Here is a 15,494-nt window from a genome sequence, read left to right as displayed (position 1 = left end):
TTTCATGATGTATTTTCTATTCTGTTTTGTTGATATTCACAATAAAAAAAGGGGGGGGCGGAATAGCTTAACACCAAAGGTCACAAAGTAGCACAAATTTATACACTAGTAAAGATGCAGATACATTAAAACCCATCTGCAACTTTAGAGAATTCCCATGTTACAGAAAATGTTATAACAATGCCAGATATGTTATATGCATTCTGAACAAGCCAGACAGAAAGGGTCATATTACTATTCACAAAGAGTCTGCAGCCTCTCCTGTTAACAGGCAACAATTTATATCTAGAAAGCCTAAACTTTAATTTACTTTTACAACATAATAGTTGTAGAAAGTGTTGATTTCCCTCAATTTAGGGATGTGCAACTTGTCACAGAATTGACTTATACACTTGAAGTATAATCCAGCTTTAAAAAAAAAACATTAAGGGTTTGCATCCTTTGCTTTTACATTTCCACTTTAGTGCAATAAAGCAATATAAAAGGCTGCAGAAAACTAAGGCGTACCTGTCCATGTGCAAAAGGATCAACATAGGACTCAAAAGAGACCACTTTCCCTCTCTCTCTCTCCACCGCCCCCCACACCCACCCCCTGATTATGCACCATAGCACATAAGGTCATTTACTGGGAAAATTGGAGGGTTGAGTTACATCAAGAAAGACAAAGGACAAAATGGAAATATCTCTTCTGCTAGGATTTCCAGACTCCTACACAGAGGGTAAAATCAACATAAATCTTACTTAGAATAGACTCTCTGAAATGAATGGGAATTAAGTCCCCTTCATTTCTATCAGTGTACTCTAAGTAGGACTTATGTTGGATTTTACCCAGAGTCAACTTTCATTGACATTAGTTTAGCTATAGAATAGGAGGAGTAGAATATGTTCCATTGAACTCAATGGGGCTTACTTTTAAAATCTCTTCACTGGCTGCCTATTAGTTTCCAAGCAAAGTATAGTGTTGGTTATTACCTTTAAAGCCCTACATGGTTTGGGTCCAGGCTACCTGCGGGATCGCCTTCTCCCGTACAATCCCTCCCACCCCACCCACCCCGCACACTCAGGTCCTCTGGGAAGAATCTACTTCAGTCTGCCAAAATTAGGCTGACAAGTATTACCCAGAGGACTTTCTCTTCTGCTGCTCCCAGAGTGTGGAATGGCCTGCTGGAGGAGACTCATCAACTTAAAAGTCTTTTAGCACTTAAGAAAGCTATAAAGACTGATCTATTCCGGCAGGCCTATCCAGTGGAATTTTAGGGTGTTTTTAGGATGTTTTAATGTATACTATGTTTTTAATTCAGTTTTATGTATTTTATACTTATTGTTGTTTTCCGCTTCGATTCAAACAGAGAGGCGGGTAAGAAATAAATAAATTATTATTATTATTATTATTATTATTATTATTATTATTATTATTATTATTAATCAGTAGACATGTATAGGACTGTAAATCACAGGAGTGCTCCTGCAAGGTGTAAGGCCAGGATTAGAACAATTCAATTACTGTATCCAATATAAAGAGTGCTGTAAAGTGAGATAGCCACTATCAAGATGACTCTCTCATAAGTGTCAAACAAATCCACATAAATGTTTTCTAATTTTGCTTTAAAATTTACAACTTAATAAAACCCAGAAGCTCCCCAGCAAAAATAAAATAAAAGTATCTCTGCCTAGTGCAGAGGAAACCAAAGGCCAATCAACACGTTAATTTTAAAAGAAAATGACAGAGGTAAGAAATGTTTTGCTATATTAAAATGGCAAGAGAGAGAAAAACCAACCAGTCACTGTGATAATAGGAATTGCTTGGCATTAACACACCATATCTAATGTTCTTGGAGTAAGCATGTATAAGATCTCATCATCTAATCACCAACCTTACTTGAAAAGAAAATACAAAAACTTCAAGAACTACTTAGCACCAATATTTCTAATGCTAGTCATTTTAAAGTGGTCATTTCTGCATCTGACAGAAGTTGGGGTGCTTTTGCTCCAACATGTATCACTTTACACTTGCTTTACTTTACACGTGCTTTGCAGATGCTTAAGTTTACACTGAATTCCATTTGCCATTTTGATGCCCATTCTCCTAGTTTGGAGCGATCCTTTTGGAGCTACTCACAATCCCTTTTTATTTTAAGCATCCAAAATGCCTTGGGCAAAGTCTACACAGAGTCTTCGGGGCGCCTGGAGTGCGCCTGCAGTGCGCCCCGAAATCGATGATGTAGACAGTACCTTAAGCGTTCCAAGAAGAGGCGGAGGAGGAGGAGGAGGAGGAGGCAGCGGCCCCGCATCGCCCCTCGCGGGGACGGAGTGAAGAGTTGCCGGGCCCGGCGGCTTCGCCGGGGAATCGGCTGTGTCCTTGGCGCTGCCCACCTGCCCGCCGGCCTCCTGTTGCCAGCGAAAGAGCCACCCGGGCCCACCCGGGTCGGAGAGCTCGGTGGAAGAAGCCGCCGCCGGCTTCTTCCGCCGAGCTCTATGACCCGGGTGGCTCTTTCGCCAGCAACAGGAGGCCGGCGGGCGGCACCAAGGACGCAGCCGATTCCCTAGCGAAGCCGCCGGGCCCAGCAACTCTTCTCCCCGTCCCCGCGAGGGGCGATGCGGGGCCTCCTCCTCCTCCACCTCTTCTTGGAACGCTTACGGTACTGTCTACATCATCGATTTCGGGGCGCACTGCAGGCGCACTCCAGGCGCCCCGAAGACTCTGTGTAGATTTGCCCTTGGTGTCATGAGCAAACCTGGCCACCTCACTGCTCCCTCTTAATTGCAGATCGTTTATGAACAAATTCATAGAATCATACAATCATAGAGTTGGAAGGGGCCTACAAGGCCATCGAGTCCAACACTCTGCTCAGTGCAGGAATCGATGTAAATGGGGTACCCTGGTAGTCACCCTTCCAGAAACTGACCAGGCCTAGATCCGCTTAGCTTCATCAAGGTTGCAGCATCCCATGCCATCACACCAGATAAGCTGGTAAAAATTTGTTGCATTGGCCGGGAAACAAACCCGGGCCTCCCGCGTGGCAGGAGAGAATTGGACCCAATTCAAGTCCCTGTAAGACCCCACTGTTTACATCCCTCCATTGGGAGAACTGACCATTTATTCCTACTCTCTGCTTTCTGTTCTTTAATCATTTACTGATTCAGAAGAAGACCTCTCCTCCTATTCCACAACTGATAAGTTTGATCAGGAATCTTTGGTAATTAATTGACTTTGTCAAAAGCTTTAATAATGACTAAAGTAATAATCAGTACTACATCTGCAGTAAGACAGTGTGCCTTACTGCTTACTGCATCCTTGAAGTATGCATTACCTTTCACATAATACCTTTCACTTTATAAGCGTGTGAGTATATTATGTATTTCCACACCAGCTTTACACCCATCCCACCCATCTTTATGGCAGTAAATAGTCATAGCCTCTCATTAAATTTGGGTAAGGCTGCTGGGAAGGTAGGTAGAATACTCATAATGGCTGTTCCTGTTAATTATTTTACCCTTTTAGTACCATATCAACACTTTCCGTGATGGAAACTACCCCTGAAGACTGCGACCATGGGCTACGGAGCCAGAATCTCCCATCAATGAAGATCAAAGTAACAGAACTGTTACAGTGCAAGCTACCATCTGCATGTCAGCAGACTGTAGTGCAAAAGGTATTCACGGTGTGACCATGCCAGAATGCTCTTTTTGCCACAAATTGTCCTTCAAAATAGTGTAAGGACTTCACTCCATTCCTTATCACCAATTGTCCCAATGGGCAGAACACCGTTTGTCCCAATGAGCAGTCTGCTTCCTCATTTGATTATGTAAAAAGAGTGCCACATTTAAAGATGTGCTACTCTTCCCATGAGGAGCCTGCCTTAGTCGTTTGTAGCTAGTAGACATCTGATGCTGCAGTGAGAAGTCGCTTTCATGTTTCTCCAAAGCTGCCCTTCTGCTTACTCTAAACTCAGCAGATGTAGGTAAAAAGTACTACTGCAATTCTAACAGGTGAACATTCCCAACCATTTTCACTACTGCTCATAAACACATGTTTGTATGCGGCCTAGGATATTGTTTTATTATTTTATCTTGTTTATTTATTTTTTACTTTGTATGCCACCTAGAGTATTTTATATATAGGTGGGATATAAATTGAATAGATAATGATGATGATGAGAATAATTTTTAAATTTTACATCAAAAGATTTTACACAAAACCTTCAGAAACTAGCCCTATCAAAATATATCCACACCAACATCCACAAAGCAGTCATACTTAAAACATGTTCAACAGTCAGGGAATTTCTGAATCAGTAAAAGACAGGATGACTTGGCAAAGCCCGTCATGTTCATCTAGAAAAACCACCATGAGGAAGAAGAGAGAGATAATAATAACAAATATAGTCTAAAGCTGCAAACCACACTAATGAAAGAATACATTGCATTGAACTCAATGAAGTTCAATGGAACTTACTTTTAAGTAGAAATGAGTAAGATTGCATGAAAAAAAGGAATCTGATGCATGTGCACTCAGAAGTAAGGCTCACACTTTTAAATGGGTCTTAATCCGAGATAAGTAAGCAGACTAAGGCCTCATCTACACCAAGCAGGATATTGCACTATGGAAGTGGTATATAAAAGGCAGGAGCCACACCAAGCAGGATATAGTGGTATGAAAGCTGGATATGGTATATGTCAATGGGACCCAACAGTTGTCAGCACACTTCAATACCACTATAAAACAGTAGTGTGTCTCCTGCCTTTTATATACTGCTTTTGTACCACTTTCATAGTGGAATATCCTGGTTGGTGTAGATGAGGCCTAAATCTGTAGACTAAATCACAATTTTTCCTCCGACCTAGCCAAGGTCAACAGTCAAGCGAATGAACAAAACCCTCAAGCTATTCATAAAGTAGAAATCGTTTGGGGCAATATTTCAATCAGCAATTGAAAAAACTAAAAATCATATTCAATTAATGTCCATTAAGACTTTTAACGCATGTGGATCATAATTTAACCGTCTTCTCCTCTAATTTTAATTTCATCACGCATTGGTACAAGGAATCTCTTGGCAGCTCCTGTGAGAAAATTACATAGATTGTGTTTAATTATGAATTGCTTTTTCTTGCAGAGTTAAAACAGTCTTTAATTGATATAACTTAATTAAAAGGCATGGAGGGATGGCAATTTGCCTCACCCATCCTTTTCCCTGCTGGGGATCTGTCTTTCCAAAGCAAAGGAAGAAGCCATTGAGCATGGTGGCTACAGCAAATCCTGCTGAAATTGACAGTACTAAACAACAGATAACCGCCCCCACCCCATATACCACCTTAAACGAATGGTGGTGTAAAGATGTGATTGCATTTCAAAAATTAAAATAAGCTGCACCAGATTCCAACTACAGTGAAATTGAAAAGAAACCTGGAAGATCCAGGAGGAATTTTAAGGAAAGCCAAAGACCTTTCAAGGTGATTAGTGAAATGTCTCAGGGGAGGTTTTCACATCTCTCCTGTCTACTTGCCAACAACCTTTGCTCCATTTGAGAGAGAGCACATACAAAATATGTGTCTAGGATAGTAGTCTTTGAACATGGAGGCTGCCAAGTAGCCAGTGCAGGGCGACTGCAGCGTAGACGTGAACTTTGCCTCCGCTTCCAGCTGCATTACATTTCTATTAGACAGGCAATTTTGCCCATCTAGCAAGCAATGCTTTGGTACAGGAGGGAAGGAGGCTGGACCGGCCATAGTAAATGACGGAAGGCCGATGCCCCAGTCTCCTCCCCTCCCTGCCCCCAGGAACACCCCATCTTCCCATCTCCACACTCTATTTCTGAGTGTGGAGATGTAGCCAGAACCATGCTGGCTATAAGGGGCAGGGGTTGGGACGTGGGAGTGTGGTTTCTGGGCTCTGGGATCAGAGCCCTATTTCCAACCTTAGAGCCAAGAAAAACAATCCTATTTCCCCCAGATGCTGTCTGGGAAACATAGGATTGCTCCTTAAATGTATACACATGCGCCTGAGCAAGTTATGTATAGCATGTACAGCAAATTCAGCTTTGGCTCCACAGGGATGTACTGCAAACTGGGAGCTTCTTTGCATTTTTAAAAAAAATTGTGCTGCCTTACCATGGCTTTCTGCATCTGCTTTCTTTCTGGGATGTGATTGGTACTATTACACAGGCAGCCACTTGGTTTGAAATTGAATACTTCCTCTCTCTGCTGGCTCCATTCACTTTAATGGGACACCGCCATCTAGTGGCGTTATTATAGCACAAAGCCGAGATTACACACTGGGAGATGGTGCAATTTCTCAGATATTCCCTGCATCATCTGTTTTTTTAAAAATCCACAATTTCCAGGGAGTAGCACGAGAGGGGTCCTGGATTGCTGATGACATCATGTAATGAACCCACAAACTTCTATGAGTGGCCAAACACGAGCATGCTGTGAATTGCTCATTTAGAGAAGCTCTGGGTGACTAGACTCCTCAACAAAGTATATAACAGGCCCTGAGTTCAGATTGCGGTTCAGTGGAAAAGATTGTTCACTGCCTCAAAACCCAGGCCTCAAAACTCCAAGAACTCAGAAGAGGGGGGTGGTAGGACGGGGGAGAGGCAATCCCAAGCTAACTTAGAATGAATATTAGCAGTAAGCCTACATACACCAGTGTCTGTTGTACCACGTCGTGCTTGTGGGTCCCTGATCGACAGCTGGTTGGCCACAGTGTGAACAGAGTGCTGGACTAGATGGACCCTTCGTCTGATCTAACATGGCTCTTCTTATGTTCTCTTCAGGTGGCCGGGGACCAGCCCCAGATGACAATTTTACAAAGGTCTTCCCACATATAGGAATTTTGAAAGGGGTAGGAAAAATATTTGGTGTGGGTTTTCAATTCTGTAAAGGGAGAATTACTAAATGGACAGGTACTCTTTCTATGCCTGGCAGGCCTCATCACAAACTGGGATCTAGCCACATGTTTCCGGATTCTAAAGCAAGGAAGACAAACTTTTTCAACACCCCCTGAAGGCTCTACCCCCTGTGGTTGCCATGCCTGTGGTTTAGTGCTGTAGTGCAGAAAGCCACCACACAAATATAACCCAGTTGGAGGCTGAAGCTAGCCAAGGTAGCAGCAGACCTGTTTTTGGCAGGACGGAGTTTAAACAATCACATATAAAGTGGAAGGGATTTATTGCGATTCAAGGAAAAAAGGGGCCCTTGGGTGAGAAGAAATGAATCCTCTCCCCTCCCATGGTTTATCTCCCTATAGTCTGTCACTCTCACAGGAGCCCTGTGCCCATCAGGGGTGGGGTGGGGGGAGTGGGGAAATTATTATTATTATTTAAAAAAAACTTATTGTTTTGCAGATGAGTTTAAAACCTCAAACAAAATGGCAGCCGCGATGTCGCGCGCCGCGTCTAAACGAGAGCGACGATCTTGTGATCATAAAATCGCGAAATAGTCACCCTTTCACCCCCTCATCTAGCTGAGGCCTCGATCTCCCAATTACCATATCTACCAAGGCATGACCTAGAAAAACAAAACTGATACCGTATTCCAAACCACACAAGAGTAAATCTTCAACATATGCAGTATAGATTGGAACAAGGCAATTACACCCATGCAGGGGAAACATCTTTCAAAGGCCTTATTTTTAGGTGGGCGACTTTCACCCACGGTTATTCAAATGGTTCACCAGCTATGTCTCAGTAAGACACTCAGTTTATTTTTGTTTTTTTAAAAAAAACTCACTTCACATCAGCTGAAAATGTGTGCCAGTCACTCACACAGCCCTTTGAACATCCATCAGATCTTATTAATGTCCCTGTCAGTTGCTGACAGTTGTCCAAGATTGTTTGCTAGAAGCTACCATGATTTACATTCCATCTCAGAAACATGGAAAACTTCCAGTCTTTAACACCCACAGGGTGCCTGCATGCTTACACCCGATTCTCCTCCACACTACACACCTGTGCGTTATATTAATCCATCAGCAGGGCAGTCTGTAACAGTATCCCTTTGCATGAGAAAGAGATAATCTAGAATAGGCTCTCTTTAAATAGATTGCTTTACTGTATATAACAATGGTTGCAACTGCCCGACTCCTAAACAATCTTCTGTAAATCGTTATGGGCCTTGCTGCAAAAGGCACACAACGACCTGGTTTGTATGTATGTTGAGGAAGGCTGCCTAGCCAAAGAGGTACCTCTGCAATCATACCCAGGTAGAGTACCAATAGTTTGTTGTTGGGTTGTGAGCTCTGGGTTGTTCACGGATAACAACCCATGGATAAACTATGGCACAAGGTCTGCACGTAACGACAACCCACAATTCAACAAAAACCCATGATTCAATGTCAACCCGTACTCAGGGTTGTCATTAGATAGGAACCACGGCAATATCTTTGGAACAAAACATTCCAGCATAGAATCACTGTTCTTAAGGAAGAAATAAAATCTAAACCTTAGATTTGTAGGCTATAAAGCCTATACATTGGTTGAGGAAACATCAGTTCTTAGGGCCTCTTTACAGTAAATGATTTGTTTTATTTGTTTTATTTTGATTTTTTTTATTTATTTATTTATTTATTTATTTATTTATTTATTTAAAACATTTCTTGGCTGCCTTTCAGGGCAGAGGCCCTCATAAGGTGGCTTACAACAATCTGTAATGCCCATGCTCCATGGTGCTCAGGGTGGCATACACAGTACCCCACCCCCCGCCCCGGATATAATTTTATCCTTACAACAGCCCTGTAAGTAGCCTAGATTTAGAGGGTGTAACTGATCCAAGGTCATTCAGTGAGCTTTCTGATTGACTAGGGATTTCCACTGTTGATTTGGCTGCTCCTGCACCACTCTAGCTAACATCTATATTTTCTGTCCACGTGACCAGGACAAATTACATGGATATATAACTTTGGAAAGAACTTATTAACTGGTTGTGTAAATCTGTCATGACATCCTGAGCCTAAACAATGCCTTCTTAAAGACAGGGTTGTTTGGGTGGTGCAGTGTGGGTGTGCATGGGTGTCGGTGTGGGTGTTCACCTCCAGATATGTTTAGCACTGATAATTCAGGGGGAAAGGGAAGAGAAACAATACCATAAACCACACACCTTAGGCAGGGCCAGGCAAAGCTGGTAGTAGGCCCGGGTCTGATAGGAAATGTAGGCCCCATACTTCTCATTAAGTATTTTTTAATCAGTTCTAAATACATATGAACTAGGATTTATAAAAAAAAGGTAATAGCAAGCACTTTTATTCAAGATGTCTATAAGACATCACTTCTTCACATTCAGAAATGCTTTACGTGCTTTTCTTTGGGCAAATTCATCATCAACAACAGAAAAATCAAACAACTTTGCCCAAGGGGACTCAGAGTTGGCCCCTCAAAATCATAGGCCCATGCCAACTGCCCCCCCCCCTGCCCAGCCCTGACCTTAGGAAGGGGGAAATCAGTTTGGGGAATTACACATCAAGCAGTATATTTTGAAACATGAAAGGGTGAAGGAATTTTAGAAGTTGACTCATACACAGAAACACTGAAGGAACTGCATAAATTAAATTTAAGGAGAAATGGGAATAATTTTCAAGTATTTAAAAAGATGTTAGAAAAAGGAAGGACAGTTCTACCAAAGACAAGAGAAAGAGCAATGGCTTTAAAGTGAAGTTTGTGATGTTAAATTTCTGGCAGCTGTTTCACACGTGAAGTCATTGAGGGATGAACGTGGATCTGTGGACTCGATCCCGGGCACAAGTTGTAAACTTATGATCTTGAAAGTGGTTGTAGTTCAACCAAGGCACTTTGCGTACTCACCAGGGTGACAATGGCACATTCGGCAGTCAGTTGAGCAGCACTGAACAAGGTTCGCACAAAGCGGTAAATCTGCTTCTGCTCTGGGTCGTGTTTGTCATAATCTGGTGGCACTTCGGATTTCTGGGGAAACAACATTGTGAATAATAATAATAATAATAATAATAATAATAATAATAATAATAATAATGCGAACAATCGTATGTCCCCTAGACAGCAACTGGGGGGACATAGGATTTTTCGGTTTTCTGGCTCCGAGCTCATCGGCAGCGATCCAAGTTTGGAGCCAGGAAACTGCGCTCCCGGCTCACTCCGACTCCTCCTTGCAGGCATCACAGGGTGAACCACAATAGCTGCCTCTCCGTGCTCGGTACACTGAGGCCTTAGCTAGACCTAAGGTTTATCCTGGGATCATCCCGAGGTCATCCCTGCCTGCTGCCGGGATATCCGGTGTGTCATTTACATGAACAGGGGTGACCCCGGGACAATCCCGGGATAAACCTTAGGTCTAGCTAAGGCCTGAGCGTGGAGAGGGAGAAAAGGGGGTGTTCCCAAAAGTGGGGAGGAGAGGAGACCTCAGAAGCTGCTGTCTCTTCCTGTGTGATGTGCGGGCTGTCCCCTCTCCCTCCGAAGCTTTCCCAGGTAGACGCTCAAAATCAAGTGTCTTGCAAGAACTGCAGGATGGATGGAGCATGGAGGAGAGGATCCTCTCCATCCTCTGTGACCATTGCATTGGATACTTGTAAGCCCCCAAGGTCAGAGGCTTGCACCCTAATTTGGGCAGGGGGAGGAGCAGTAATATAAAGCAAGGGTGAGGAACCTTGGGCTTGTGGGCCAAATCTGTTCCTCTGTGGTTTTCAAGATGACCATGCTCCTTTCCTGGCAGCACCCCATTTTCCCCAACCACCTACTGCTTTGGAACTCTCTCTCTCTCTCTCTCTCTCTCTCTCTCTCTCTCTCACACACACACACACACACACACACACACACACACACACCATTGCCAGTTAGCGCTTTAAGTTAAAATATTCTAGTATTTTTGACCATGCCCCTTTTGCCTTCAGCCCCACCCACTATTGGAATGCGGCCCCCGAGAGCTTCACTGAAACGGAATTTGGCCCTCAGACTGAAAAGAAATATTTCCCACCCCTGATAGAAAAGGTAGAGTGAAGTGGCAGAATCCATCTCCATGAAAAGAAATAGTGATGGAGTAGATGAGCTTTACCGAAAGGGGGTGGAGGTTTTCATCAAAAATATCTAGGAGCATTCTTCCATCTGTGTCCCTGGAAAGAGAGAGGGGGAGAGAAAGGGGGAAATGGTAAGCAACTTGTTACACCACAGAAGAGGAAGAGGTGGAGAGGGATTCTTGGGACAGATTGAAGGACCTATTCAGACTCTGTGTTGGGAATAGCTTATCTGTGGCTTATTCCCACACTGCTCCAGTAACATGCATGAAAAAGCCACATGGTTGTGGACAATGATTCTGTTCCTTTCCATGTAATTTTTGTCCAGCTGGGAGATCCTGGGAGTTGTAGTACTTTTTTCTGTCTAAACACGCATAGGATTGCACTCTTAGGCCTTAGCTAGACCTAAGGTTTATCCCGGGATCGTCCCGGGGTCATCCCTGCCTGCTCCCGGGATATCCTGTGTGTCATTTATATGAACAGGGATGACCCTGGGACAATCCCGGGATAAACCTTAGGTCTAGCTAAAGCCTTAGCTACATATCACTCTTGAGGGGGGAACAGAACAGCTTTGGGTCCAGCAGATCCATAGCCAGCTCTGACTCACCGACAGAACACAGTTTTGGAGCATTTTGCTTGCTACTGGCTGGCAGTAGCTTTCTGCCCATGAAGCTTTCCTCTCCACAGGTAGCGGGTTCCTAATTCCCTGGAGTAAGCAACATCAGGGGGTTAGGATTATACTCTAAAGATCTACCAGTAGTACATGGGCTTTTAATCCTTATACTATACAAATATTTCCATTACATGCACATGTAAATGTAATTCCTAAACAAAATAAAATACAACTGCAAGATCAACTGCCATACACAAACCCTTCATATTATACACTTGTTCTGTTTTGCCACCCACAAATATTTGCTAAATAAGCAAACTTGGAACTGATTCTGATCTTCCTTTTCCTGATTCCTGTAAGATATAAGGAACTAGGGAAAATGTTTTTTAATTACAGGGAAATTTATATATCCTTTAAATCTTGTAATACTCCTATTCTAGTGCACACAGCAAATATTTGCTTTTTAAAAAGATATACATGTCACAAGAAAAAAAAGAGCCATTACGGTCAGACTGTTCTACTTTTTTAAAAAAAAAAAATGACTCGCTTTTTATAGCACACTCTATCTAGAAGGGTAAAGGGGACAAGATTTCCTTCTTGCTCATGCTCAAACGTGTGAGACAGGTTACCTTTTGCTCCATTTTACAGGGATGGGAAAACTGAGACTGAGGGCTTTATCTGCACCAAGCAGGATATTCCACTATGAAAGCAGTATATAAAAGGCAGGAGCCACACTACTGCTTTATAGAGGTATTGAAGTGCACTGCAGGATCTACACTACTGCTTTATAGTGGCACTGAAGTGCACTGACAACTGTTGGGGCCCATTGACACATCTACACCAAGCAGGATATAACACTATGAAAGCGGTATATGGTATGTGTCAATGGGCCCCAACAGTTGTCAGTGCACTTCAATACCGCTATAAAGCAGTAGTGTGGCTCCTGCCTCTTATATACTGCTTTCATACCGCTTTCATAGTGGAATATCTGCTTGGTATAGTTGAGCCCTCAGAGGCAGTGTCAATGATAAAAATCCACTCTGGTTGTAAGCCCTACAGAGAAAAAACTTCTCAACTAGCAGGGTGAAAAGCAGGTATATTTATACATAGTAGCATCTTAACCAATTAGCAGTTAGCAAAGTTCTAAAGCAAAACAAAGGCAGATTTAAAAAACTTCTTCATTATAACCTCATCAACAGATGGGCCATAACTCTGCTGGCAATGTCAGATGTTACTGGGTCCAGTAGACAGGCAACTTGAAGACTTGTTTGTTGGGTGCATGTAGTATAGTTCAGTTCTGGGGTATGCGAATTATGCTTTGTGTTCTCTAGGACTGGAGTGCGGGATGGGTGGCTACATGTGGATGTTGTCTGCTATGGATTATTCACAGTAGCAACTTGCACAAAGGCTTCCACTGAGTTTATATCTAAGGCAGGATCTACCCTAGTGTTTAAAACAGTTTATAACAATAGTGACAACTGTTGGGCCCCACAACACACTCCATATACATTTTTCAAACCAGCATATTCCGCTTGGTGTAGAGCTGGCCTAAGTTGCAATTTGAACTCGGTTCTCTAAGGTCCAAATCTTATCACTGGACCACATTATATAGGGGTGGGGGGATCTTCTGTCCGATTTGGAAGTGACGTAGGGCATGTCTACACCATAGGGTGTAGAGGGAGGGAGGGGGAGGATCGCGGACTTACCAGCTTCCACGATCCTCCCCCAGAGTCTAGATGGCCGTGTGACATCCTGGAAGGGCATCATGGCCGCCATTTTTAAATCCAACAACAACAGAGGAGCGCACTTACGCTCCAACGCAAAAATAAGTTAAAAAAACCACGACCCCATCCCCCCCCCCCATGGGCACAGACTGCCGCTTGGCAGCTCTGTGCCCATTTCAAGTGTCCCGCTACTCGCAGGGAGGATGGGACCACCTGGGAGCTGCGGTCACATGGCCTGCGCTTCACAGGATGGTCCCGGAACCATGGAAAAGTCTGGTTTTCCACAGTTCACTATATCCCGGGGTAAGTCCTTGCTCACCCCAGGTTGCCCCTGGGATCCCCTGTGGATCATGTGGACGCACAGGGACAATCCAAGGACTACCTCGGAATATAGGACTGGTGTAGACATGCCCATAGATTGGGGATTTGGAACTGGGACAGAATTGAAAGTTCCTTCTACACAAATGGTTATTGCAAGACTACTGCATTCCCTCAGAGAGTGAAATCACAGATACCATAGGAACAACAGAAGTTATAGAAATTTGTGTTTAATTTCCCCCCTTTGCTTTTTAGACTTAAAAAACAACAATTCAAACCATTTATCTTATGTTTTAAACAAACATGAAACTTCACAAAATGCGTAATTAGTGGAATTTGCTGCCAATAGTTTACATGGCTCTAAAAGGGGATTAGACAAATCCATGGAGGACCCAGCTAGCAGACGGCTATCACAACGGCTATACAGCCATTCCAAACTGAGGTGTATGCCACTATATACCAGTTTCTGGGAAGGAGCAACAATGGAAAAGGGTTGCTGACTTCATACATACAGCTCCTGGGCTTCCTATAAGTCATTCAGTTGGCCATTGTGGGAAAGATGATGCTAAACTAGATGGACCTTTGTTCTAACCCAGCTGGGCTTTTCTTATGTTGCTCAGCGAGACTGGGTAGTGTACAGTATCTCTAGGATACAGCAGAGGGCGCATGTACAACATGCTGGCCATTGATGATTACAGGAGATTCTCACTGATGGACAAATTTACTACTCGGTTTGCAAAAAGAATGGTGAAGCAGCAGCAGCTCACTTCCTACCCAAAGACCCAGACCCAGACCCCGTCCTGAGTTCTAAAAGCTAGTTTTAGAACAGCCCTTGTTTTGTGATCAACAGGCTTCAGGAGAATCATATACACCACCACTCCAGAATAAGCAGGGCAGGGGAAAATGGATAATCCCACAACCTCCCTTTGATCCATTAAGAGCCTGCTGATATTAGGTTCTGCAGAAATACAACGAAACTAAAGGAGTAGACTTGACTAGGCTTTCCGTTTCTAGGAGACAGGATTTTAGTGGCTTTACTGTCCTGCTCCTCTTCAGTGCTGTGTTGCCAATCTGCTTGGCACAGAGCAGAGAAACTATTTCACCCCAGTATTTGGCACGACATGATACACCACTACTTTAAGAGGTTCATCTGGGTGCCCAATATCAAGATGAATCAACGGAGCTTGCATCTTGGGCTGAATGGAGAGTACTTCTCAAGCGTCTTTATCATGAGAGCCTATGAGTCTGGTCACGTATGCAGGAAGAGATTCAAATCACAAATCCACCAAACGGCACCAAATTAAATGCCTCACAATTAGCTTATGGTATAGTAATCGGAAAATAAATCTGCATAGACTAGACACAGGGTTGCATTCTTCCAGGGTGTTACCTGAAATTAGTGTTTTGTGGCCAGGCTGAGGTTTCATACAGTAGAGCACCTGCAATCACTGAGAAGTACTAGGTTATTGGATTTGACACTATCTGATATCCATATCCAAGGGAACCCAAGGTCTGACAATGCTTAAAGGCATTTCCCCTTCTTCTTCCTCTTCTTCTTCTTCTTCTTCTTCTTCTTCTTCTCTCTCTCTCTCTCTCTCTGTCAGTTAGACCCAGAAATATAGATTTTCTAATGCATTTGAATCATATTTTAATGGCCTCCCCCATGGTGACAAAGGAGTGGTTTCTGCATGGCTTCTTCAGAATCCTGGACCCATGTGGGCATAACCAATTGGGCAGGTCTTTCTTACTTTAACATTGCTCTCTCAGGAGAGCATCAAGTATGAAAGACATGTGCTGTTGGTCCTATACTTCTAATACCACTGAGGTAACATATGCAGCAGCCCTAAGCCTTGATCAGGTA

The 15,494-nt window shown here is 43.3% G+C and overlaps 1 protein-coding gene across 2 annotated transcripts in view; it reads right to left on the bottom strand.

Moving 5' to 3' along the window:
- CCNY (cyclin Y) overlaps positions 1–15,494 on the bottom strand; it is a 129,384-nt gene that overhangs the window by 12,658 nt on the left and 101,232 nt on the right. For both annotated transcript variants that reach the window (XM_063125613.1, XM_063125620.1), the window contains 2 exons: positions 11,020–11,077; positions 9,798–9,917 (listed from right to left, as the gene is read on the bottom strand). In XM_063125613.1, the coding sequence (XP_062981683.1) occupies positions 9,798–9,917; positions 11,020–11,077 (178 nt within the window). The remainder of the gene's footprint in view (positions 1–9,797; positions 9,918–11,019; positions 11,078–15,494) is intronic.

This window comes from Elgaria multicarinata, chromosome 1 (assembly GCF_023053635.1).
Source record: "Elgaria multicarinata webbii isolate HBS135686 ecotype San Diego chromosome 1, rElgMul1.1.pri, whole genome shotgun sequence".
In the NCBI taxonomy this organism is placed as follows: Eukaryota; Metazoa; Chordata; class Lepidosauria; order Squamata; family Anguidae; genus Elgaria; species Elgaria multicarinata.
Note: the sequence above shows the minus strand (reverse complement) of the source record. Positions and strands in the feature narration are given on the sequence as shown.